This window comes from Syngnathus scovelli, chromosome 9 (genome assembly GCF_024217435.2).
Source record: "Syngnathus scovelli strain Florida chromosome 9, RoL_Ssco_1.2, whole genome shotgun sequence".
Classification (NCBI taxonomy): Eukaryota; Metazoa; Chordata; class Actinopteri; order Syngnathiformes; family Syngnathidae; genus Syngnathus; species Syngnathus scovelli.
In genome coordinates this window covers 11,853,336-11,878,924 of record NC_090855.1, presented here as the reverse complement: position 1 = coordinate 11,878,924, position 25,589 = coordinate 11,853,336, and the positions used below count along the sequence as shown (strand labels likewise).

The 25,589-nt window shown below is 44.6% G+C and overlaps 4 protein-coding genes across 9 annotated transcripts; 2 read left to right on the top strand and 2 right to left on the bottom strand.

Annotated features, from left to right (window-relative positions):
* Positions 1–1,313: 1,313 nt before the first annotated feature.
* p3h3 (prolyl 3-hydroxylase 3) lies at positions 1,314–6,292 on the top strand. The gene is made up of 16 exons (XM_049731502.2): positions 1,314–1,652; positions 2,140–2,324; positions 2,472–2,630; positions 2,726–2,918; positions 3,066–3,197; positions 3,452–3,585; positions 3,749–3,838; positions 3,920–3,972; positions 4,048–4,127; positions 4,210–4,337; positions 4,459–4,554; positions 4,616–4,766; positions 4,833–4,950; positions 5,087–5,162; positions 5,647–5,787; positions 5,880–6,292. Exons 1-16 carry the CDS (start codon positions 1,379–1,381, stop codon positions 6,042–6,044), a joined length of 2,175 nt encoding a protein of 724 aa, XP_049587459.1. The 5' UTR covers positions 1,314–1,378; the 3' UTR covers positions 6,045–6,292.
* Positions 6,293–8,060: 1,768 nt separating this feature from the next.
* gnb3a (guanine nucleotide binding protein (G protein), beta polypeptide 3a) lies at positions 8,061–13,344 on the top strand. Of its 2 annotated transcripts, none has more exons than XM_049731762.2 (9): positions 8,061–8,313; positions 10,397–10,491; positions 11,065–11,210; positions 11,306–11,369; positions 11,577–11,739; positions 11,820–11,886; positions 11,974–12,175; positions 12,238–12,454; positions 12,692–13,344. In XM_049731762.2, exons 2-9 carry the CDS (start codon positions 10,435–10,437, stop codon positions 12,796–12,798), a joined length of 1,023 nt encoding a protein of 340 aa, XP_049587719.1. In that variant the 5' UTR covers positions 8,061–8,313; positions 10,397–10,434; the 3' UTR covers positions 12,799–13,344. The 2 variants fall into 2 exon arrangements, with proteins under 2 accessions (XP_049587719.1, XP_049587720.1); XM_049731763.2 differs by lacking the exon at positions 8,061–8,313 and adding an exon at positions 8,321–10,289.
* Positions 13,345–13,402: 58 nt separating this feature from the next.
* cdca3 (cell division cycle associated 3) lies at positions 13,403–16,513 on the bottom strand. 2 transcript variants are annotated; one of them, XM_049731736.2, is made up of 6 exons: positions 16,355–16,513; positions 15,546–15,707; positions 15,366–15,477; positions 14,450–15,214; positions 14,311–14,363; positions 13,403–13,686 (listed from the first exon to the last, which is right to left on the bottom strand). In XM_049731736.2, exons 2-6 carry the CDS (start codon positions 15,675–15,677, stop codon positions 13,594–13,596), a joined length of 1,155 nt encoding a protein of 384 aa, XP_049587693.1. In that variant the 5' UTR covers positions 15,678–15,707; positions 16,355–16,513; the 3' UTR covers positions 13,403–13,593. The 2 variants fall into 2 exon arrangements, with proteins under 2 accessions (XP_049587693.1, XP_049587694.1); XM_049731737.1 differs by lacking the exon at positions 13,403–13,686 and adding an exon at positions 14,105–14,237.
* Positions 16,514–16,906: 393 nt separating this feature from the next.
* pex5 (peroxisomal biogenesis factor 5) lies at positions 16,907–25,530 on the bottom strand. Of its 4 annotated transcripts, none has more exons than XM_049731534.2 (17): positions 25,291–25,530; positions 23,252–23,408; positions 23,133–23,171; positions 22,936–23,053; positions 22,717–22,863; positions 22,228–22,312; positions 21,922–22,012; positions 21,587–21,709; positions 20,851–20,964; positions 20,541–20,669; positions 20,203–20,322; positions 19,981–20,124; positions 19,819–19,889; positions 19,015–19,236; positions 18,664–18,829; positions 18,420–18,577; positions 16,907–18,057 (listed from the first exon to the last, which is right to left on the bottom strand). In XM_049731534.2, the coding sequence occupies exons 2-17, from the start codon at positions 23,363–23,365 to the stop codon at positions 17,808–17,810; spliced, it is 2,091 nt and encodes a 696-aa protein (XP_049587491.1). In that variant the 5' UTR covers positions 23,366–23,408; positions 25,291–25,530; the 3' UTR covers positions 16,907–17,807. The 4 variants fall into 4 exon arrangements, with proteins under 4 accessions (XP_049587491.1, XP_049587493.1, XP_049587495.1 ...); XM_049731536.2 differs by having other exon boundaries at positions 20,541–20,624; XM_049731538.2 differs by lacking the exon at positions 20,851–20,964 and having other exon boundaries at positions 20,541–20,624; positions 25,291–25,529.
* Between the last annotated feature and the right edge of the window lie 59 nt (positions 25,531–25,589).

Here is a 25,589-nt window from a genome sequence, read left to right as displayed (position 1 = left end):
TCGTTAATTGCCGGGGCTGCCTGCAAAGTTGGGCTGCAGGGAGGGATGCCCCCGGAAAATGATATCATTATTTGTCTCCTGTGGTTGGATAACACACCTGTATAGCATTTGACCCAAAACTCCATGGTGCGACCTTATAGATTGTTCTCAGCACATTCGATATCAATTATACCCCAACAGATGTTTTTACCCACAGTGGTGTGAAACATCCAAATGACATTTTCAACTTTTTTACTGAACAATTGATTGATTTACGCATTTCAGGACATAAAAAATGTCTGGTGGGCTATTAGTACATTTTAAAAAGATCCTTTTGAGGTGTGTTGTGGAAGTGGATGAATTTCACTTCACTCTTTGAAAATCCTGACGAGTGTAGCTTTTGTTCATATTTGAATCCATATCGGTGAAAAGTGGTGGCAGGTGGAACCTGCTTGCCTAAATTACGTTTTGGTGGCGTGCTGTGAGATTTGAGATTTTCTTCGTATTGGCAAACGGGCAGCATAGTGGAAAGTGGCGTTTCAAAATGGCCCCCGGCTGCCAGCACCTTCTCTCGTGGTGGTCTTTTTCCTGCAAATCAAAATGTGTCCACCAGGAGGAGTGCATGCTACGTGAAGAAAATGCTCATTTCAAGTTGATTGATAGACTCGAAAAAAATGCTTTTTTTTAAACACTGACTGATCGTTTCTTTTAACTTAATCACTCACATGATGATGACAATTCCATGACTAAAACGATCATCTTCGAATCGTTGGTACCAATTTAAAGAGAAATTCCATTTGAGAAGACACCATTTCTTGTCATTTTTCTGTCACCTGTTTTGGTTTCCCTCAGAATACCCCCCGACACACACACACACACAAGCACACACAAACACACACGCACAGGCATGCACACACGCGCGCGCACCCGGAAAGACAGTGGTTAATAGCTTTTTTTTTTTTTTTAGCACATATTACGTTATTGTGAAGCATTTTAAACTTTGTACTAATCTAACTATCGGCAGTTATTATTACAATCCCTGACCGAGAGCGTTTAAAAAAAAACGTTATACATTTTTTGTGATAGTTACCGTAATAGCTACAAAAAACATTACAAAAAATCTCACCTCCCCAAATGGAAAAGCAAATTTTAAAAGCAGAGATTTTACTTAAATTATTAGATTACATATTTTAATATGTCCTTTTGACTAGTCTATTAAAATACACTTTGGTGGTTATTACACTGCATTGCCGAGTATGATTGACTCCGTTTTATGATCATTACGGCAATGGCCGTTGCGCCTGTACACCGCGCCCCCAACATGCCACCGACGGTACTGCAAGTCCCACCCCCTTCCCTAACTTTCTCACCGACGTGGTCTATCCTCTTGTGCGAAACCATGGCGCTTCGCCCCGACTTCGTCGCTGTATACGTGGCGTCGCAAGTCATTTTTCTGTGCGCGGGATCGGCCAATTCGGACGGCGTTTCGTCGTTGCTGCAGCCGTATGACTTTTTGTACTACTCAGGGGTGCGTTCGTATTTCAATGGGCATTGGGCGAAGGCTGCGGAGATGATTGAGAAGTCCATTGTGACCAAGGAGGCTCTGTTTAAAGTCCGACGACAGTGTTATGAGGATTGTGGAGCAACGGGAGAAGATTCACTCCAAAAACTTGGTACGTAAGATACAGTAATTAAATAATGTTCTGGTCTTACTTTCGTGTGGCACAATCGTGACTTATCATATCTACGTTGCCCAACTCTTATTGAGCCAGTGCACACATTTTGCATCAGAAAAACAATAATAATAATAACGGCACACCACCAAACAAAACAAAAAGTGGACTCAATCATCACCTCAAGGTAGAGTACTGTCACTATACGTGTCTGGCATAGCTCGGTGCACAGAGACACAAATACATAAATCTCAGTTGTCAAATGAAGCTAAACCTGACCCTCATGGTAATTTTTTCCTCAATTCAAATAGTAGTTATCTGTCATGTAAATTATAATACACTGCTTCTTTGAGATACAAGAAACCCAACATAGAAGTTTTTTTGTGGAGTAACACATGTATAGTAACAATACTCACCTGCATATATTCTTCATCCTCTGCGAAGAACGTCAAAGATGCCTGCTGTCACCCCTTTTCTGTATTGTCAGACACCGAGGAGGGGAGCCTGTGGGACCTTTTTGCCCTGGACTGGGTGCAGAAGAAGGCAGAGTGCTTGAGATTCTGCGTGGGACGCTCGGTCAGCCATGTGGGACAGCTTCCCGTTTCCATGGACATCGATTACGAGTTCGGCAGCCGCAACGTCTACAACTTTCTGCAGGTTACGTACTATAAGGTGGGTGACCAATTGCAAATGGTTGCTAGTTGCTGGAGACTAACCCCTTCCCTTCAGATGAGTCTATTACTCTTTGTTGCATTGCTTTCTGTAGATGTGAATAAAAAGTTTTACAATATTGTCTTCACATGCTCCTCTCTGTGTCAGATGGAGAAACTGAAGAAAGCGGCAGCGGCGGCCCAGACATACTTTGTGGCCAATCCTACTCACCTGGAGATGAGGAACAACATCGAGAAGTACCGAAGGATGGAGGAAGTGACGGACGACGCCTTCTACGACCGGGAGATGGACAGCGAGAAGCACTGGGTGAGGAAGAAGAACAACAACAATGTGCTTTGACGCTCTAATAGGGCCTAGATGCAAGCTGCACATTGAACAAATGATGGTCTGGTTTTCTGCAGTTTCTGTACGATTCGGCCGTCCAGCACGAGGAAGCGTCCGAGTGGGCGCAGGCGGTGACCGCATGGCGAATGTGCCTGAACGAAACGCTGCGTCACATCGACGAGTGCAGAGTGCAATGCGTGGTGGCCGCACAGCACCTGCCCGAGGACCGGGGAGCGGACAGCGTTGACGGGGTCTTCGAGAAGGCCGCAGGTACACACACGCAAGTGACTTATCGAATGAAATAGGACACTTACCTGAATACTATTTATAAAATATATCTAAATATATTATTAATATTATTATTATTTTTATTATTATTACTTACCTGAACACAACTTTTTTATTTTGTGTCATCAGTTCTTTCCCTCTCGCTGTTATCGTGCCAGCAGTCGTGCATAACTCAGGTGTCCATGCGTCCCGGCAGGATCTCCTCTCAGAACGACTTGCTGCCCACTCAGCTGGAACACCTGCACATCGCACAGTTTAAAGGTTCGTGTTACCCTTTGCAAATGCCTCAAAGACTGAACAACTAATGTATTTTTTAAGAAAAAGTTTTGCTTTGGCGCCAACTTGTGGCATCTTGATGCTAAGGGACAGTTAAATAGAGGGGGAGTCAGCCATAGCCATGTCTACGAAACCACTAAAAGTAAAGTAGTGCTTTGCTGCCGTTCGGTGGCATCTATTGGGAACTACAAAGATTGGACTACTGGGATTACTCCAATATTTGTGCATCCTGTCTTCAGTTGGAGATGTGAGAGGCGCCGTGCAGACACTTCGTTCCCTGTTGCTCTTTTACCCCTCAGACAAGGACTCCATAGACAATCTGCAGCTCTACCATGAGACACTAGGGGGAGACAATGAGTCACAGCCTGCTCAGGTAAGGCCTCCACACCAATGGTCACATCCTTTTTCTACATGCTTGTCCTATCAGAGTTGACTTTGGGCAAGAGGGAGAGTTCAAGTCTGAAAATGTTTTGGGATGTGGGAGGAAAGCATAGTGGGAAAGATTTGTCTCATTTTTGGCTTGTACATGTCTGCAGGAGATCGTCCACTATGTCAAACGCTCGTTGCAGGAGAAGGAGCTTCTCTATTTCGGCATGGAGAACCTAAACTACACATTCACTGACCCAGTAGGTCTTCATCATGAACTTTAATTTGCTGAGGGGCAGTTTTTTTTTTTTTTTTTAAGTTATCATGTGTGTCCTGTGCAGGATCTTTGGACACCAGAGGACATCGTCCCAGAATCCCTGAGGGAAACATGGAAGTAAGACAGCTCACAAGTTGGGCAAAAAACTCAACTCAAGCAAAAGTCGATGATGATACAACTCGTGTTTCTTAGAGCTGAGAAGGAGAAGATGATCGCAAGACCTAACGAGGAAGAACAACAAGAGGAGGTGGACGACAGCGGCTTCTTTGCAGGTTCAACACGCACCTTCTAATTGGAATCAATTGAGTTTTTTTTTTTTTTAAACTCATGCGTCCCCTGGTTGATTTTCTGCAGGTGGTCCAGTCCGTCAGGTGGGTGTGACCATCACCATGGACGAACTGCTTCTCAACGGCACCAACCGGGTGGTTCTGGACGGAGTCATGACTGAGAAAGAATGTGACAGGATGGTGCAATTGGCAGCGGTGAGTCAGATCACAAGTCGGTTTAGTTCAGAAATTCGACCTTAAATCTGCTGTTTTAACTCAAGTGTAAATTAAGTTGATTAAATGATCCCACCTTGTTGATTGTCTGGTCTCTTAATAGGCAGTTGCATCAGCAGGAGACGGTTACCGAGGGCGACGGTCGCCACATACGCCTCATGAAACGCTGGACGGCCTGACCTTGCTTAGAGCTGTGAAGGTGAGACAAAAGCAAAATCCAAAACAAAGCACAACACGAGATTTTGTCACCCCCGCGTCAGCTGGCTCAGGACGGCCTGGTCAACCAAACGGACGCGAAGCTGCTGCACGAGCTGGGGGAGCGAGCGCGTCTCCTCCTTCATTCCTACTTCAGGAGCCCCTCAGGACTCTTTGTGGCCTTCACGCACCTCGTCTGTCGGAGTGCCATTGCAGGTAAGTGGGTGAATAAATATGCAAGATTTGAATCAAAACAATAAAACTGTATTTTTTGGTTTGCAGGGGACCAAGATGGCCGAATGGACTTGTCTCACCCGGTCCATGTGGACAACTGTCTTCTTGAGCCAGACACCAGGCAGTGTTGGAAAGAACCGCCTGCCTTCATACACAGAGACCTCAGGTACACATTTGGACTTTTTGGCTTTTACCATTTCAAAAACAATCCTTAGAGGATCTACAATTGTAACCGACAACAATCCGGCAAATTATTTGTTCGACACTGAAATTGAAATGTACTTTGTATTTCCCCTGCACAGCGCTGTCCTCTATCTGAATGACGACTTTGACGGTGGCGAATTGTTCTTCACCAACAGGGATGCCAAAACAGTCACAGTAAGTACTGTCAAACCGTTTATGGTGAAGCAAGGAAACCAAAAGATGGCCCGCCGGTTGAATTTCCTTATAAAACACACACATAAAATCAATTTGTATAATTAAACATGAACCAAGGCATGTCATGTCAAGAATTTGCTTAAGATTAGCAATGCGAAATGGCTAGGCTAATGGAAACTAGCGTAGATGTCAACAGTGACGGTACAGCATACAAAAAAAAAGAATACAACTTTTTATACTTTACATAGCAAAACTTTACATTCACCTCATATTTTGTCTAACAAAAGTCAGCTAGCTTAATGCTAACACAAAGTTGTATGGCCTACTCTGGTGCTAAACCGAAGCCTTGCAATTCTAAATTCTGAATTCTAATTTTACAAAAAGGACGTATTATCAAACACCTAAAGTGAATATTAAAATGTGGTAGTAAAATCAGGTTACAGTCCATACAAGATTCTAAACATTTTGTGGCCTCGCCTTGCAGGCTCAAGTCAAACCGACGTGCGGCCGTCTGGTGGGCTTCTCGTCGGGACCCATCAATCCACACGGCGTTACGGCAGTGACAAAAGGTCGCCGATGCGCACTGGCACTCTGGTTCACCAAGGAGAAGCTCTACAGAGACATGGTAAGCATGGACACTGAGAGCGCCATGTAAATATGGTGGACTGTTCTTTCCAAAGAAAGTGATGGTATTTACAAGTTGTTGCATCCCCGCAGGAGCGAGAGGAGGTGGAGAACGAGTGGGCCCCTGATGGGCAGAGCGCGGCACAGAAGGACGACAAGGAGGGCGGCGGAGCGCCCGCCCCTCGGAACGTTCGCAACCAAGCGCCAGCCAAGGGCAGAGCGAAAGAACTGGTGACGGCGGGCAAAGATGAACTGTGAATGTGAGCCTCTCAATCAAACCCAAATTTAATGGTGAAAATTTCAAACTCAATCAGTTGACACCAATGTCCCATTTTCTGAGGTGTTCCTAATTATATGGCCACTCCATCATCTCTACGCAAAACCAAACATTCTTCATTTTCAGCGACATTTGACACTTGACTATTTATTCGAAAAGTGAGTGTGTAAATACTGTATTTATACTTACTAAGGAGGAAAGTAAACTTTTTTTCCTTTTGGTAACCCTCTGCAGTGTGTGAGTACAGTTCTTTCCGTTTCCCTCACAATCACAGTTTTTGGGAAAATATGTGAGCGATTTATGAGTCAAATTGTCCAAACTTCAATTTGGGCTGAGTCTTGCCAGAGGATGTCACCAGGCCCCGCTTTAGCCTCACCGAAAAAGTTCAGACAATTTAGGAGGTGAACCAGAGTTTGCTGCTATAGCTCCACGTTTCACTACTAAATTGTTTAGCACTTCTCTTCAAATATATTGAGTGCATTTATAAAAACATGAAACGCATAAAAAAGGACTTTGCAAGGTCTTTAATCTGGGCTCAAGCAAATGTTGGGGGGGGTTGTATAAGTATCAAACCAGGAAGTCAGTTAAAAGTGTCCATTAGTTACACGAGGGCCGACAGCAGAAGGCAAATAGCGATTAAAAAAAAAAAACACACAGACATTGGGAGGGGCTCTGTGAGGGATGATAGAAATAGAGAGATTACTGCTAATCTCTTCATAAATGAGTGCATTTGTTTATGAAGCTTAAAAAGTCTCCCATTTAGAATATGGAATAGTAATCCAGCCAGAGAGAGAAAGATGGTTTAATCATTCGACAAAGTGACGCTCTCAGCCAGTGACCCCTCCCCACCCAACTTCGTGTCACCCCACCCCCACATCTCCTAAGAGCAGCCTCAAGTGCTGTTTATGTCCCATATTAACACTGTCAGCCCCCCACGTCCTCGTGTTATAATTCCCCTCTCACCGCCACTTGTCCAGAATTGGGTCGATGGCGGTTGGCTGAAACCCCGGCGTACCCGAAACATCGGGTGTTACGTAGCGCATGATGTCACGCATGCGTACGACCTCACACCCGATGCCGTAATTAGACATCGCCGCAGGAAGTCTGCGTGACATCTCATTACGTATTTGACTAGAAATTACATAAGGCCGCATTGCAATATTGGAATCGGCTCCATCGTGCGAATTGGACTCGGGGTGGCGATGCGTGAAGAGGACAGGGCTTAAAATTCAAGCGTGCAACAATGGAGACAAGAGTGAAACATAATAACTAAACCGAGTTTTACTTGCTCTGTGACCATATTTGTTTGTCACTCAAATCATCATTTCCCATTGAAATGAATCAGAATGGCATCAATCCATTCTCGGCTAAAAACAACAATTATTGTAATGTGTATTTTAAGAAAACTAGCACTCGATCCATAATTTTGCGACATTTCAAGTACACTCAGATCATCAGTACAGCACTACCATCTGTTATTCTTCTCAAAGGATAGTCTTGTTAAATTGTCTATTTACACATTTGCTGCACCATCTATGTTCAATCGATATCTTAACAATTAGTATTGAGATAGCAAGCTGAAATGCTAAGATAGTAAGATGTTTACATATTCTCTTTATTTTATTATTTTTCTAAATCTCTCTCCTGCAAAATGACGAAAATGGAGTTAGCCCACTTTGATTCTGAGCAGCTCATATCCGCTCCCTCTCGGGTTTGGTCAACATCGGCCCTGCTGCCACTCACGGAACTTTCAGGATTAGTGACGACTGCACCATAAAAAGTCATACACCTCAACCCTGTTCTTTTCTTTCTTCTCCCCTCCCCTCCATTATTTCCAGCCAGGGATTCACCCCACGCTCGTGTCTTGTGACCCCCTTGCTCCGAGCATGCCGAGCACCTTCTTTGGTCTGCCCCCCTTTGCCTCCTCTCCGTTTTGTCAGCCCCCCCCCCAACCTCCAGCAGCAGCCACCTCTCTCTGTCCATTGCTGGGTTTATCCCCTCATCCCTGATCTCCCTTCATCCCTGCAATCCTCATCTGTTCCTCACACACTGGACAGGACAGAAGAGGAGAGCAGAGGAGAGGAGAGGGACCGGCCAAAGGGAGCATCAGGCCCATTACAAAAGTGAACGGAAAGTGAATACCATGGTCAGAGGCTGACTGACTGCTGCAGCCGTTTGACTTCATTCATTTGTTTTTATTTTTTGTTTTTTTAAGTCATTCGGAACATTCCAAGAGGAGTCTCCAAACTGGTGAGGCCCATTTTTGTATTTGGTTAGGGATAATTACACAGGTCAACAGCAAATTTTGATCCGAGATGGCCTATTGTGTCTTTAACACATTTTTAATGCAGATTTGAAAAAAGTCTTTACTTTTTTTTCTAAACATCCAATCTTTGAAATCATTTAATTTGAAGTTGTTCTAAATTAGCTTGCACAATATATATATTTTTTACTATGTATTGTCATTTAAAAGCGATCATAATATTCCACCTTTTGCCGAACCTGAGCCTTAATTCATAGATATTATTATATTAATATATTATTATAATAAATATTATATATTAATAGATTACACATTATATTACTGTTGTTTTATTATTATGGAAACCTGATTTGCTTGATAAAAACAAGAGCAGATTAAGTGCAAAAAATTCTAGATTGCATCTTTGATTGAAAAACTTAATTTGTTGACCATTGTTAATTACAAGGATTTGAACATGAGTTTTTTTGTGTTCTCTCTTTCATGTCAGTGGAAATAGGAGAGTAAGTTTGTATCTAATGAAGTAAAATTTCTCCTGAATCTAATAATATATTTTGACGAAGAATCAGAATTTGACTAGCATGACTTTCACTCTTTTGTCCGACAACCCCCACTCGATCCAGACCCCCCCGCCCCCTCCTCCCTCTGGTGTCGTACCCTCCCTTCCTCTCGTCTCTTATCCACATGCAAAGAGCAGTCAGTAATCGGATGAGAGCAGATTTGATTCAAAAAGGTGCCCGCCTACCCTTTTCCCCTTTAAAAATCTCCACCGACGACGAGATTTAAAACTCACTCTCCTGACCCCTGTCTTGTCCCCCCCCCCCTTTACCCCCCACCCACAGGTGGTGGTGAATGCACTTTGCCATCCATCACCACCGTTCTCTCCTTGCAGTCGTTTAATCACCCAAAACAATGACGGAACAAGAAAAAAGCCATTAAATCAGCCCGAGGCTATCTCTCATCACTGTAATTTTATTTTAGCAGGCTCGCACTCTCACTAAACACACACACACGCACACACACACACCACTTGCCTTCAGCGTTCTCTCGTTTTCACTTTAGACAAATGAGAGGCAAATCCATCAGGTCGTGTGCGGCCTGATTCAAATCAGGTAGGAAAGTGCCAGCCACTGGAAATATTGTGGGCCCTTCATATGATCAAATCGATCTGCTCTGTTGAAATGAATTAACGTCATTAATCTTGTCTTCCCCCAAAAAAATCACAATTAATTTCGTTGTTTTTTTTAAACAAACAAAAATGGCGTGGCTTTGAGTCATAAAATATAATAAAAGAGAATGAAAAAGAAAAACTAGTTCTATGAGTGACATTAGGAGCTGAGAATGGCCGATTTGTCTACTTGTGAGAATGGAGACGTGAGCTGTGACTTACAGCAGCTCATTGCAAGTGTCATTTTTTTAAAATGTTTTTTTGTATACACAAAGCATGAGAAAATTAGAACTAAAAAAAATTATTGAATTGCAGAAATCTTTTCAGTAAACATTCCAAAATCAAAGTTTAAGTCAAAAAGCTGACATTACTCACTGATTTTGTCCATTAGAGAATGAACTGACTCTTTGAATCACAATATTACCAAATTCAATTCCAATCAACAATCTGGACGCTTGAACACACACACACACAAACATACGCGTGCGCGCGCACACACACTCCACGCCCCCTCTCTCGTATTCTCTCCCAATACTTTGACGTGATGACATTCTGACAGGACGTACTGGTTTGTGTGTACATACGGGGCTAATCATCTGTAGTGCAAATAGTTTTCCCCGCTTGAATATTCATATACTCTTGCCTGCGCTCGACTGGATCTGTGTTTGAGAGGGGGATCGTGTGTGTGTGTGTGTGCGTGCGTGCTCTACCAGTTTCTGTGTTTAATCAAGTTTGCAAAGCAGACAAGAGCCCAGTTTGACTTGCAAAAACGTTACTTCCTCGACAAGCCCCACGCAGGTAAACGCCAGTGTCTTGGCCACTCTGGGCTGGATGGACCGTGTGAGGTTCTACTGAAGGAAAATATTCAATTGTGTTGTCCTTTCCTGGCGGGGGGGCCTTTTCAGCTTTCTAGCCTTCCTGAGAGTGCCTGACGAGCATCGCCATGGGTGAAATGGAGCAACTGCGAAAGGAGGCAGACAGTCTCAAGGACCAGATTACTGTAAGTACGCTACATGCTGGTACTTCTTAATAAATAGAAAGAAAAGCAACAGTGGAGCCGTTGATGATACATACCAGACAATTGCCGTCCTATAGATAATGGAAATACATCTGACCATTAAAATTGCTTGACATTTTAAAAAAAATCTGTAGGTCAAAATTTGCTCTGAAAACTGGCCCAAACTTTGTATCTTTTTCAAAAGGGGCTTCTTGAAACTTTTTTGGGGGTGGGTCTGTTGTTAATGGTCATGTCCACCAATCAAGTTTGCTTTTGAAGAACCCTTGGAAAGCAACCCAAATGAGTCCGAAACGTATCAGACATGGGGACTTTTTTTGTGGGTCTACTCATGACAGACATCTCTACCAAATTTCATGTTGCTAACAGAAACTGCCTTTGAGGGCAGTACTTAAAATCCCTAGTGGGGCATTTGACACAAACAATTTTTCAATGGTACTCTTCTGCAGTGGCATTACAAGATCAAAACAAAAAAAACACTTGAAGTGAAATATGAGATTGGATTTTTAGGATCTATTTTTCCATTTTTGTGACTATATGCTCTTCCCCTGCACTTAGGCGGCGCGCAAGGCCATGCAGGACATGAGCTTCCAGGAGGCCGTGGCTAGCATCAACGTGGTGGGCCGCGTCCAGATGAAGACCAGGAAAACACTGAGGGGTCACCTGGCCAAGATCTACGCCATGCACTGGTCCACTGACTCCAAGTAAACATTCATTTAAAACTCTTTTTTTTTTCTTCTTTTTTTTTTTAAAAAGATGATGTAAGGAATTTTAAGATTTTGTGTTGACCTGCACCCAGGTTGTGCGTGAGTGCGTCTCAAGACGGGAAGCTCATCGTGTGGGACAGCATCACAACCAACAAGGTGAGAAGTTACTCACCTCTCGGTGTTTGGTTCTCCTGCGGGAACGGCTTTATGTTTGCCAAGCGGGTGGTGAGCAGGTTTTTCCTCTTATGAAACAGTCGCCGGTGGGGAAGAAAATGTCAGGAAGGTCTGACTGACGATAATAATAAATAGTTGTTGGTGATAGCACAGCAGGTCGACTTAACTAGATGCCTGTACCTCATCCAGGTGAACGCCATCCCCCTCAAGTCGTCATGGGTGATGACGTGCGCCTACGCCCCGTCGGGCAACCTGGTGGCGTGCGGTGGTCTGGACAACATGTGCTCCATCTACAACCTGAAGGGCAAGGACGGCAACGTCAAGGTCATGCGCGAGCTGGCGGCTCACACGGGCAAGTGGCAACAAAAAGACTCGCCAACATTCTGCCGCTGCGGATGTCGAGTACTTATTGCAGCTTTGTCATCGTTGCAGGTTACCTATCATGCTGCCGTTTCATCAGCGACAGCGAGATCATCACCAGCTCTGGAGACTGCACTTGGTGAGTCGTCTTGAGTCGATTTCATAATTGATATTGCAAACTTAATGATTTAGCTGAATCTTGTGGCGCCGGTGGTCTTGGTTCCAGCGTGCTGTGGGACATCGAGACGGGCACCCAGAAAACTATCTTCGCGGGTCACCAGGGAGACTGCATGTCCTTGGCCGTGTCCCCGGACTTCAAGTTGTTCATCTCGGGTGCCTGCGACTTCACGGCCAAACTGTGGGACATCCGGGAGGGCAACTGCAGACAGACCTTCGGGGGCCACGAGAGCGACATCAATGCCATCGGGGTAAGAACACTCAGAAAGATTGACGCTCGCACGACGGCAGGTATTCACCACCTGGTCTGCAGTTCTTCCCCAACGGCAACGCGGTCATCACGGGCTCTGATGACGCCACCTGCAAGCTGTACGACCTGAGGGCCGACCAGGAGCTCATCACCTACCAGGATTCCAGCATCATGTGCGGAGTCACCTCGCTGGCCCCCTCCCTGTCAGGACGTCTCATGCTGGCCGGCTACGACGACTTCAACGTTAATATTTGGGACTCGCTCAAAGCGGAAAGAGTGGGTGAGTGGGCACGCTGTGAATGCCACCAATTCAAATGCTGCCAAAACAAATGATACTGATTCATAATTAAATTCAGATTCAGAATCAAATGCTGGATTCAGAGAGTCAAAAGCTACAGATTCAGAAAAAGTAGTCTGAATCGAACACTACCGACTTAGAATCAAACTATGGCATAACAATTGAAAATCAATGCTGTCAATTCAGAATTAATTTTTTTTTCTCCTCCCAACACAACAGGAGTGCTGGCCGGCCACGACAACCGAGTGAGCTGCATCGGTGTATCCTCGGACGGAATGGCGTGCTGCACGGGTTCGTGGGACAGCTTCCTCAAGATTTGGAATTGAGGCCTCGGGGCCGGCATCGGGATCTACATTCACGGGCGGAGGATTTAATTGTGCCAATTTTTCATGTCGTTGGTTGGATCATGTGAATGAAAATTCCTTTAGTTCATTATTACGCCGCGGCACACTTGACCTCTGCAGTCAAGCGGTTGTCAAACAGAAGTACACTGGATGGACGTCCGTCATGTAGGTTGGGATGCTGTGTTTTATATCAAGCAAACTTGTTTTTTTTTGTTAGTTTTCCAATAGATGCTCATGTTGACTTGCTCTTCTAAATAGAATTCAACATCCTAGAAGTTTTTGTGTTTGTATTGAATGTGACACTGGCTTGTTCGGATTCCCCCCCCCAAAAAAAAATGAGACGGTGACAGATGGGACCACAAAAAAAAAAAAAAGTGGTTCACTAAGCACTTACAACAAGCAATGAGCCATTTGTCTCAGGATTTAGCAAAACATGCTATTGCGCACATGTGAGCGCGACTTTTGGGAATTTGTTGTTTAGCATATCTTTCCAAACAGACTGTCAAATAAAGATGCGATTCTATTTGATTTGTGTGGTCATTTTTGTTCAATTCTACTATGAAATCAGACTTGCAAAAACAAACGCTTGATGGGTAATAGTCAACGCTTTTATTTATAATTTACAGAAGGGTCAAGAAAAACTGCTTATGGTGGTAATAGAAAACAGAACACAAATCAGTCAATTTTGAAAAGCTGTACACAAAATCATACAGAAAGAGACCTAAAACAGATAAGTGATGAAAATATTAAAAAAAAAAATAAAAAAGTGTTAATGCATCATTGATTTTCCTTGTTCAGAGACGCGGACAGAACTCTGCGCTCCACCTGGCCGAGCCGAGCCTTCTCTGGGGTGGAACCTTTGAGCCTCATCTGGAATAAACACAATAATCTTACTTTTTTTTTTTTTTCTCTACGTAAACTGTTGAATCGCAGGGATGGACCAATGTTTAGTTGTTAAGCCGATGAATGGCTAAATAGATGGCATTGTAGATGATATGATGTATGATAAGAAATAGGATGACTGATCTAGCTAGCCAAAGCTAATAGCAGGAGACTGTTAGCACAGCTCAGGAGAATATCAGATCAAAAGCGGTAGCTAACTAAGGCCAAAGAAATAGTTAGCAGTTCAGTTTGTGTTAAAACATTTTACCCTAGAATGGGGGAAGATGAAAAACTATGGGGTAACAATCTAATTAAAGCTAGTGCTTGATGGCTAAAGTCTATGGAGAGCAATACCGTAATCCAAGTCTAGATACGAAGGTTTTAGGTTCCAATTAGAGTACAGTGACACACACCAATCCCAATTTATTAAAACTTTGCAAACATTCCTTAAAAAACATCTCATAGAAGGGGACTACTGTACTCTAATTCCAATTTGCTTGACAATTCAGTCACCTTGTGTGCTACATGGGCAAAATATTCTGCGGGAATAAACAAATGAGTTTATGAAACATGTTATTTAATTGTTGAAAAGGAATAAATTGTTTAGCTTACCTGAGGATGTCCCCTGTGTGAATTCTGCAGAATTTGCAGTGGGGAGCGCCCTTCTGTAAGGAAGAGAAAAATAATGAAACATGAAGTACGTGTAAAATGCTATAATCAAATCAAGAAATAAAACAGTCAACATAGGCACCTTTCTGCTTTTGTTTGCCAGCGCTCCCCTTGTTTTCATTGTTGATGCTCTTAACCGCCACCGACACAGCCAGAGGGGACGACCCCCCCTTGGCACCTTGCACGGCCCTGACCCTGAGCCCGGTGGCTCCAAAACCTTTGCCCAGCCACTGCGGCTTGAACACAAACTGACTCGGACTTCTCATGTCCAGGGTGAGGCGGTGAGTGTCGCTGGGACATTGCAAGGCGGGTGCCTCGGACGCCTCCTTGGACACCTCTTGAGTTAATTCCTGCTGCTGCACGGGGGGGTCAAAGGAGTTCCGAGTCGGCTCAGGCGTGACTGCGGGAAGAGCGTAGAGGTGGTCCAGTCCGCTGCTGTCCTGGTGCACCTCATCAAGGATCTGGGGTGAGGGCGTTCCCTCGTGGCATGTGATGAGGCTCATGCTCAGCCTCTTGTGGAGCGAAGACTCACAGGCCTCCTCTGCCTCCTCCAGGTTGGCATCGTCCGTTTCAATCTCCACTTCCACCCCAAGTTGCTCCAGCAGCACGAAGGGGCTGCAGGAACTATGCTCTCTCTGAACGGGCGTGGCCATGAGGTTGGTGTGTTGAGTCAAGGAGTAGGAGACGTGTGGCTTCTGTGGAGTCAGGAGAGGCTCGGTGGAATCCGGCTCCTCGCCCTCGAGGACGTCACAACCCTCTTGGGCGCCGACGTCATTTATGGGGACTTTGCCTTCGGCTTCCATGTGGAACAACATTCCCAGACGTCGTGCGAGGCTGCCCACTTTGGCTGCAAACAACAACTTTGATTATTTGTTGCATTTTGCAAAGTCTAAATTCTAAGTGCTTAGTTCTGATATGTCAGATTATTTTTGAGGAACCAATTTCATATGCAGTACATTTCAAGTAACGTTGCTCAAACCCTGATCAAACAAAGTTACCTCTCATGACTTCTCGGACAGGCGTGCGGGAAATGCCCACAGTGGGCGAGCGAGGATCGCCTCCCACTAAAGGACACTCACCCGTCAGCCCATCGGTTTTAATCGCGCCAACCTGTGCGGAGTAACAATGGTTAATGCCAGTCGAGGGTGATAGTTTATCTGAAATTCAAAAGTTTGTACCTGAATGGGTGTGCGGTCAATGGCCACCGATGGGGAACGTGGATCGATGAGCCGAGCCACCCTGGAGTTCTTGATGGGCGCTTCTTGTTTGGTTGCAGCCCTCTCTGCTATCTTGCTCTCACTGGCTCCCATTCTGATTTTTTCTTTGTTTTTAGGTCAAACCTGAACAGCCACAAGACTCTTAATTACACGAAAAGTCAATTTCACTGCCTTAATAACAATTAGTTTTAAAGACAAGGCTAACTGTATTTTACTTTTTAACATTAAGTTGCATCAGCATTTTCCTTTAGGACTAATTTACTCGAGTTTAAAGCATTGCTAAGGTCGTTTTTCAAACGTGTCCACCACAACAGCTGTAACACAAAATTATTTTCTAATTAAATACAACAATGAGAATCTCTATTTTATGCCGTTTGTGCTCTTTCATTTCTTGTTTTAATATTAGTTTTCATAAGTCTTATCATAAATGGCATACGTAAAGGCTTAAATGTAAGGTAAACTGAGGGCTAACGTGCGCTACTTCTGCTAATGTGATTACTTTCCCGTTTACAATAACGACATTTCTACTTTCTGTATTGCAACACATTATTGTCTAGAATAATCCAATAAAGCCCAAATGCTTAAATGTACGTTTGTAGCGTGGGCAAACGTGAGCTACTTCTGCTAATGTGATTTCTTTCCCGTTTCACTCACGACGAAAACGACATTTCTACTTTTTGTATTGTAACACATTAACGTAAAAAAAACATCGAGTCTATAATAATCCCATAAAGACCGGGAGCCAGCAGCAAATACATTTTTAAGCTTACCTTTAAAAGTAGACAGTCAACGGCTCGTAGCGACTTTATCAGACGTTCCTCCAAATACAAGAAATAAAGTAGTATACAACTGAGAGGACTTTCTCGCGTACATTTAAATAGCGTGCTAGGTCACGTGCTTTTTGAACGAGCAAATCAGCGGGTTGGTACGTTGCCTGTTTTCGGTGCTGAATGGTTCAGAGCAGTGTGATCGACGGGTGGGCGGGGGTTGCTACAAAACTTGCTACATTTGAAGTAAAACAACTGACGTTATTTTTCGGTTTGAGCACGTGTTTTAGAAACATTTTTACTTGATTTCATGATCATTTTATTTTTGTCGTATTTTTCCCCAACTATCAGCTACGTGAAAAATGTTTTAAAATACGAGTGCGTTATTTAGTTTAAAATGTTGTTTAAAATCCCAATGTTGCCTAGAAACCACTATTTACATAATCAAATTGCATTTATTCTGTCATTTAAATAATACGTTCAAATATGTGTGTTCCTATTTATCAGCGACTTTGTATAATATTGTCTACCATAAAATCTAATCACAAAAGTATATTTAAAATTTAGGGCTTTATTGCTGATTATATTATACATTGCAGCCAGGCCATCAGTTACCTGAAAACAATTATAGTGCAACGATGAGCTTACAATATTACACGTTATGGGAACACTCAAATTTACAGTAGAGCAATGTGTTTGACGTTGGATTCGAATGCGAGGGAGGAGTCCACGGGGGAACCAATCATATTTCACAAATATGATCTTATCATTCAAAATGCCTCGAGGCTGTACAGCACACACACTCAAAAATACTCTCACACGTGCTCAGACACGATCATACACAAACTCAGAAAAACATACAAACAATATATATATATATATATATATATATATATATATATATATATATATATATATATATATATATATATATATATATATATATTCTCCCCAAACTCTCAGCCTCTTTCACTCAAACCCAAACTTTCTCTTGCAGGCGCACACAACAGTTTTACAGGTGTTCACTTCAAGGGCCTGGCTTCTAACTGATTCCTCCCCCAAAAAAATCAAAACTGTTTATACACAAAAATAAGTAATTTTGAAAGTAAGTAGTGCAACTCGAAAAGAGGCACTCACACTGTCTGTTCCATCAATCTACTGAACATGATAATCATGTTGACAGCTCAACATACGACCTGTTTTTGAGGCGGGGAAAAAACATGTTAGCGTTATTACAAAACTGTCAAAGAGGAACCACCAGTATCGTCAAATATGCAAAATAAAACAAATGTACTCCAGTCGGCTGATACCAAAGCTGCAAGTGAACCGGCTGATGACTGGAGGACGACTGACAGCGTCTTACACATCAGTTCCCTTGTACTGTCTCTTTCAGTCCCAAACATCCTCCTCCGTGCAGGGAGCACTCGCACGCAATCAGCCCCCCCGAGATGGACCTTCATTCGGGCCCGCCCTCCACCTCCCTCTGGCAGAAGTGTGCCAGTAACGTGTCCAGGTCACGGCGGTCGGCTGCCGAGTAGAGCGAGCTCTCGCCCATCATGCTGAGAGCCATGCGCAGCGTGGACCAGATGTTGTCCGACATGACAGTGGCCGCAGTGCCGCCGGGGCTTTGAGCCGCTCTCGATTCCACGCCAGCGGCGGCCTGCCGCTGAAGGGACAACGCCTCCAGGAAGTGCTCCACCGCCTCCCTGAACATCAAGAAGACAATGAGCTCCAGCATTATCAAGGCAAGTAGAACGCTCAATAGATTTAAGTAACGATACCTGAAAAATCGAATTCATCTCAGAAACTTTTTTTTTTCAACTTTAGTGGTAACTTTGATGAGTATATAAACAGCAAAGTTACAGTGCTGATTAGTGCCATCTGGTGCCCAGATGGCTTAAATGCACCCACTGTGTGGTTTATGATTATCAAGTCAAAATTCATTGAAGTGTTACAAACAGGTGCTATGTGGTAGTAAAAAAAAAAAAAAACTGTCGAATTAATTCTTGACACTGTTGTAAAAAATGCAAAATAGCTTAATTGGGTGATGACGGTGTGTCAGTCTCACCTGTGTGCTCCTAAATTGACACAACTGATTCCGAGGTTGTAGCGACTGCGGACGAACCCCGGCTGCAGTTCTAAGGCTCTCCTGTAGGCGGCCACAGCCTCTTCTGAGCGACTGCCGTTGGCTAGCGTGGCGCCCAGCTTGTTCCACAGTAAGTAGTCCTTAGAGACAGGATAATAGGATGATATTAAAAGGGACCCTACGGGCAAATTGCTGGTCTCGACTGTGTGCTGAGGTTTCACTTCACCTGCGGGGTGACCGAGAGCGCTGCGGTGAAGCAGTCTACGGCTTTATCATACTCGCCGCTGAGGTTGAAGAGGACTCCCAGACCGCACTGCAGTTGTGGGTCCACCTGCGCGGGGTTCGTGTTAGCCGCACGCAGGAACAACGTTTGTACGTCCGTGAATACGGCTCTGCGAGAGTGGAGAGAAAAACAAAAATTAATAATATTGTACTTCATAAAAACATGCAATGGACCAGAATATAAAGAAAATAAGTTTGTCACATCAATTCACTAACCATTGTGATGCTCCTTCTGGTATGAGAACTTTGACCACCAGGAGGCAGTATACTACCAAACAACAAGTATGCTACTCACTCTGGCAGCAGAGAGCCAAAGCGCTCCCTCTCCTTTTCCCTTTCTCTGGACGCGTCTTGCTGGCATTCCCGCTGATGCTGCTCCCACACGCTGGCGTACTTGGGGTTATGCTTGAGCCAGTCGCGGAGAGTCTCGCAGGCCTGCCTGTGCAGCGACTCGTTGGTGAAGCTGACAGCCAGCGCCATCAGAGCGGTCAGGTTGTCCTTCTTCAACGCCACACATCTGACGGACAAGATGGAGAAGAGGTTTTATGCGCTCCAGATTTTTATGATGTATTCGTGTACGCTGTCTGTGAAAGTGCGAAGCCCCAATCGAGCAATAACTCAGATCTGCTTACTGAATGTTCAACATAACAACGGAGCTACTTTCGAAAGAATCCTTGAAGATCTCGCCCAGCAGACTTTGTTTTACAATCGATCATTTTCATCACGACTCCTGAAGAATAGATGACTATAAAAAGCCAATCAATCATCAAGCAGAGTTGCTATAAAACGTGTAAGGGAGCAGACCTCACAGAAGTGGAACCATTTTTCATGCGTCACAATAAAGGATCGTAACAGCTAAAAGTGGCAAAGTTCCATCAGGACCTGGGATGTCCTTCTGGTTCCAAGTATAAAAACTGAGCAAATAAAATCTGATTGAATTGTGACTACACCATGGTGCTACATGAGGATTTTTCAAACCCAACCTTATTTGCTGTCAAAACTCCAGTTGGTTTGATATTACAGATTTGGGCTCTGCATGTGTGTGACCCACATTTTGCAATATCATGGCTCGTGCAGGTAATCAATGTTCACAACTCACCTGCGGAGGGCGCTGATGGCAGCAAATTCTTGCTCATTTTCTGCCTGACATGTTCCCAGGTATTGCCAAGCCTGAAATAAAAATCATAAAAATAATAAAGAGCTATTATCAGCTGATGAAAATGGCCGTCGATTAACCAATCTTGAGCCGTTCCTAGCTCACCAGTTGGTTGTCTGGTTCTTTCTGTACGGCACTCTCAAAGAAGCGAACGGCCCCGGGGATATCCCCCGCCTCCATCCTATTCACGCCCTCCGTCAGCGGGTCTTGGTGGGACAGGTAGGGGTTGTCCTCTTCAAACTGGTACCCCTGAAAGCAAGACGGGCAAAACAAGAGGTTCAAACCCTGCCGGGCCAAAACCAAGCACCGCACAGACGAGACAGCGACCTTGTCGTAAGACGAGCTGAGCATCTGATCAAAGTCCGACAGCCAGGGGTGACTCTCCGCGTCTCGCTTTGCCATCTCCTCCCACTCCTGTTGCAGCTTCTCCCAGAAATCCACATCGCTCTGGGAAAAAGAAAAAAAAAGAAGGATGGTAAAGTTTTACAGGAAGGCCGAGGAGGCCCGCAACTTCCAAAACTGATTTATGAGCAGCAGAAAGAGGTGGAGGAATTTGCCCGCCTCTTCAAGTGCCATAATTCATCTGCAAATCCTCCACTTCCCAATCTGCCGGCTTTCTCCCTGCATCCAATTAGCGACGCGGTTGACCGCTGGCTCCGACTCACCTCCACCGCGGCTTTGGCTTGCTGGAATTCCGGTCCGGCTGCGGTGAACTCGTCCACCCAGGCCTCGGCAGACTCCTGTGACACCTGAAGAAGAGACGAGGGCTCAGGGGGCTTGTTTGCGGTTTTAGGCTGGTGTGGGGGATGGAAGGGTGGCAACAATAAATCAGGGCGGTGGGGGGGGTCATGGAAAGCGTATGGAAAGGCGGGAAAGACAAAGACAGAAAAAGCCAATTTCCTTCTGCACACTTGCTACAAGTAGAAGAAACTAGAACGCTGGCATCTAGCGGTGGCCCAACCACGGCGGTCCTACCTGCCGGACGACTTTGGCCCACTGCTGTGCCTGCTTAGCTTTAGCTTTATCAATCTTCTCATTCCTCTCTGTGGATTCCAAGGGAAGACTCCCTCCCCCCGTTTCCATCAGGAACTATGCCGAGGAGGAGGAGGAGGAGTAGGATGAATGGGACAGAGTTTTCGAGGTTTTTAAGAGGTCAATGTGGGAGTATGTATGTTTCGAGGGTGAGGGAGGAAGATGATTTGTGGTTGTTAATTCAGGGTCAAAAAAGGGAAGCCTAATTGTGATTATGGGCAAGTAGTCATCACAAAAACACGCACTGTAGTCGTTTCTGGCAGGTAAACAAGATTCGATCAAACGCTAACACAAAAAACACGCAAAAAAAAAAAAAAAGGTTTGAGCAGCCAAACCAGAAGGAGCAAATGTGATTCAAATCTGTTCTATGTCATTTCTTGGCACAAGTGGGCCTTCGACAGCGATTTGAAGGGGAAATCCAGGAACGTTTGGTTTGGGGCTTCTTCGCAGACAGAAACTCAACACCACAGTGAAAATAATTCATAGTTTACATTTTAAAAGACTCGAGTTAATGTGTGTAAAATATCCAAATGCGACTGCACGATTTATCTATGAGGAATAGAAGTCATGGTTGGTTTGGCGGAAAATGTGACTTTGAGGTGGGTCGCAGGCTTTATGAGTGGAGGGGGGGGGGAGGGGCAAGAGCCATGTATTCCCTGTGGCAACTGGAGGCTCGTACCTGGTTGAGATTGGAAGCCCAGTTGTGAGCCTCCTCGGCCTGAGCTTTATCTGTCAGCTGTTTGTCTGTCCTGCTCTCCACTGTCACACTGCCCTCGCCAATTTGCTTAATGAAACGCAGGAACTACACAACAGTGAAAAAAAAAAAGGGAGGGAGGAATAAAATCAGCATTCACGCTTACTGTCTTTATCATATCAGTGCTGATCAACTAAATTGCCCCAGCACCCAAATATGACTGCAAAGGAACGAATGGAAAGGAGCTGAGCGACACATGTCTGACGAAATGGCTGATTGGCGGCGGCGGCTTGCTGGCTGAACGGGAAGCGGCGGCTTACCTCCGTGTTCTGCAACTTGGGGTCGTTCGCCTTGGAGACAAGCTCATTGGCCGTCTGTCTCAGCTCCTCTCCCGGCTGATATTCCTTTGTCCTGTTTGGTCAGCAAGATATGACGATTGTTATTTTGAGATGGTCTTCTGGGAGTTCAGAAAAGTCACCGTGTGGGTGTGCACTTTTATTTTATTCGCAGGCACGTTTTAATAAAACACACATCTGCACAGTGGATATGAAAAGTCGAAGCAATTGCCAAGTCTGTGTAATATTAAAAAAAAAAAAAAGTAACTCAAAACACTTCTCCCCACTCACCACTCGTTCTCCTTGTCTCCAAAGTCTCCCAGCCAGAGCTTCTCCTCCGACTGTTCCAGATATTCTTCTGCCCAGCGGCCAGGATCTGGAAGGGAAGACGGATGTGCCAGGAGACCACACAGTAAGAAATGGCAGATTTCATTCACTGAAGGGAAACAGTGCCAGTTTATATTGTTAGGATATGAGGACCGCCCGTGTCTTTAATTTTTTTATGTGTGCAGGTGATGACAATTATTTGGGACTCGTAATTCAACCAATAGTTGACTTTATCACTCCGCTTCAATTCTCGGCATCGGTGACTGTTCAAAAGTCAATACCGGAGTAATATGATGCTAATCTAATACATGAAATCGGCATTCCTGCAGTGTGTGACAAAGGAGCGCTTTGGCCAAACACAACACAGAAGCCACAAGTCTGCCTCACACACTCAGAGAAGAAATGTTGCATGAAGATAATCTTGAATGAGCTTTATCGTGTTATCAATGTTACCCGCGGCCTGAGCGATGAATTCTTTGGTCCAGTCGGCGTCGGCCGTGTCACCGAGCGCAACGAGGCCCGGTGTGGAGGTGGAATCCGAGCCCGAGGTGAACTCCGCTGCCCAGTCGCCCGAGAGAGCCAAGGCCGCCACATCCGGAGCTGCGACATCACAGTAAACTTTTGGAATTCACGTGAGGCTGGAGATGTCGGCGAGGGGACTTGGAGGAGTACCTCTCTGCGGAGCCTGTCTGTAGCTCTGCTGGTCGATCTGCTGCATCTCCTCCAGCAGCTGACCCATGTCGAAGGTGTGCGGGGGACGCGGGGGCGGCTGGAGGAATTCATCGACCAGCTGGGAACACCCCAAATCGCTATTAGCATTTAGCTTTCGCCGCTGAGCTAGATATTACCGGAGAAGCAAAAATACTGACCTCATCTTCTGTTGCTATTTCAATGGGAGTTGCGGGAATCTAGTGTGAAGTAAAAATACAAAAAAACGGATGACAGGCATTGACTTTCCGTTGGGCAGTTTTAAAAAAGATAAGCTCACCGAAGGTGTGGCGCGGTGCCGCCACGCCCCGCCTTCCTTGGTCATGTGACCAGTCAACTTCATCAGCGGATTGGCCCCGCCGCATTCTGCCTCCACCAGCTCCCGCATCGCCATGGCAACACAAGGATGGGGCAATCCCGATCGGACCACCTAAGAACTGCGAGGGGGGCAAGGTTCCGAGTTATTATTTGTACAATGTTGAGTTTTGTGTTCCTGGACAAAATTGTACCAACTCCAACAAAGAGCTTGGTGTTAGTATTTAAGAGCGTGTTTTTAGCGACTATCGCTTTTAACAACCGAAAGGCCAAGCGAGGCAAAATCTGTGCCCCAGTTATCTTTTGCTTGATAACCAAGTTAAAGCTCCATCTGCTGTTTTTTTCCACATCATTTGCTAGTTGGGCTCGAGCGTGAATAATGAGGCTGCAACGGGCCAGCACACAGACACGCTCCACCAGTTTTGCTTCGAAATGACTTTGTGCTTCGTATTTGGAAGCTTTAACAGAACCGTGTCACATTGAGCAAACTCCCAGGCCAGAATATGCAATGGCAGCAACAAACACAAGCTAAAAGAAAACAATAATAAAAGACCAGCACATTTTTTTTAATGCATCAGGTTCACCTAATGAAAAGGGTAGGAAGAATTTTTTTTTGTTTGAGCCTAATAGCTATGATAATATGAAACAAATTTAAAAATACTTGTTTTTATTTCTTTAAACACGACATTTTCAAGCCCGTCAGTCGGTGGCAAAGGCCTAAAAATACACATATGCAAGTATATTACATTTGGTCACAATATGAGGACATAAAATATTTTGAATTGACTCCATGTATGTAGAAAATAATCATTAAATCATTCTGGAGTACAGAATACACATCATGAAGCCCAATCAACAGTTGGGTCTGGCCTACTCAGCCCCACTCCCCTGGAGATGAGTTACAATTTCCAAAAACGGAATATAAATCACACCGGGCAGAATTCTTCTTTCCCATACGCACGTAACACGTCATACAAGACAAGATTCCATCCTCTGTTATCAATTAGAGACGAGGCCATGACCCAACGGCAGGCGCTGATTCACATGGCGCTGATACCATGATTAGGATTGAAATAAGCGGATAATAAGAAGCTATTAATACACAAGCGGACCGCGCTCGCTGGACACGACATCCATAATGATATTTTCTAGCAATAGTTTGCTTCCTCCATCCATTGTCTGGCACTTGTCCTCATTTAGGGTCACAGGTTCACTGTGTGAACTGGAGTTAACTTTAAGTGACTGTCAGGGTAAACCTTGGCCTGGCCGCCAGCCAATTGCAGGGCACAGGAGGACACAAAACAAACCCTCACATTTACACATAAGAACAATTTAATTTCAAACATTTTCATTGACATTTAAGAGGGTCAAAATATTACAAACAGCCCTTGGCATGATGTGGTGCAGTTCTGAAATACATCCAGAAAAAATTATAAATATGGTCTTAAACTAATATCACAAAATTACTATGGTCTATAATTTACTAAGTATAGTTGGATGTTCCAAATTAAATGTCCAGTGAATGTTTTGTAGTACAAATTATGCTAAGGTGACACCTGTTTACATACCATCGACATTATATATTAACCGTTATACTCTCGTTTTTATATCAATACTTGTCATTTGTACATGTATGTTAAAACAATGACTCAATACATGTCCACAACCCAATCAGAGGCAAAACAGATGTGCTCCTGACAGGGTTCATTGTCATGTGTCAAATGATTTTACATTGCTCTCGACGCTTAGATTTATTATGCCATTAAAAAGAAACAATAAAATCATCTAATTGTGTATTGAGCTGCTCATTAAAGTAGCAGCAGCAGAGCCCCAAACGCAGCATTTATCCAAAACGATTCAAAACAAAACCAACAATGGCAAGCTAAGCGTTAGCTCGCTAAGCTAACTAGCTACAATGCTAACAAGCCAAGACCAGCGGTGCGGAACAAGTCAGCTCGCCGCCCAAGACGCACCAAGAGACGGACGGCGTGACGTTGGACTCACCGCCGACTGAAGCTGCTACCTGGAGCTCACCACCGCTGTGCCTTCTTCTCCGATGTGTCCGCACGTTCTGTTGTATTTTTACAACCGCCTCGGGACTGAAGTTAGACTGTCAACTCATAGGAAGAGCCACCAAAATCCTCCGCTGAGTGCGAGTCCTTTAACCACCTTCCACCTCCATAACACACCGCACAGTGCACGCTTGAGCCCGGCGCCGAAGAAGCTCTTGTTAAGGGACGCCTCAACCGTATTCTCCAACGGATTTACGTACAAACGCCGGCGCACTAACTTGCTGAATGATT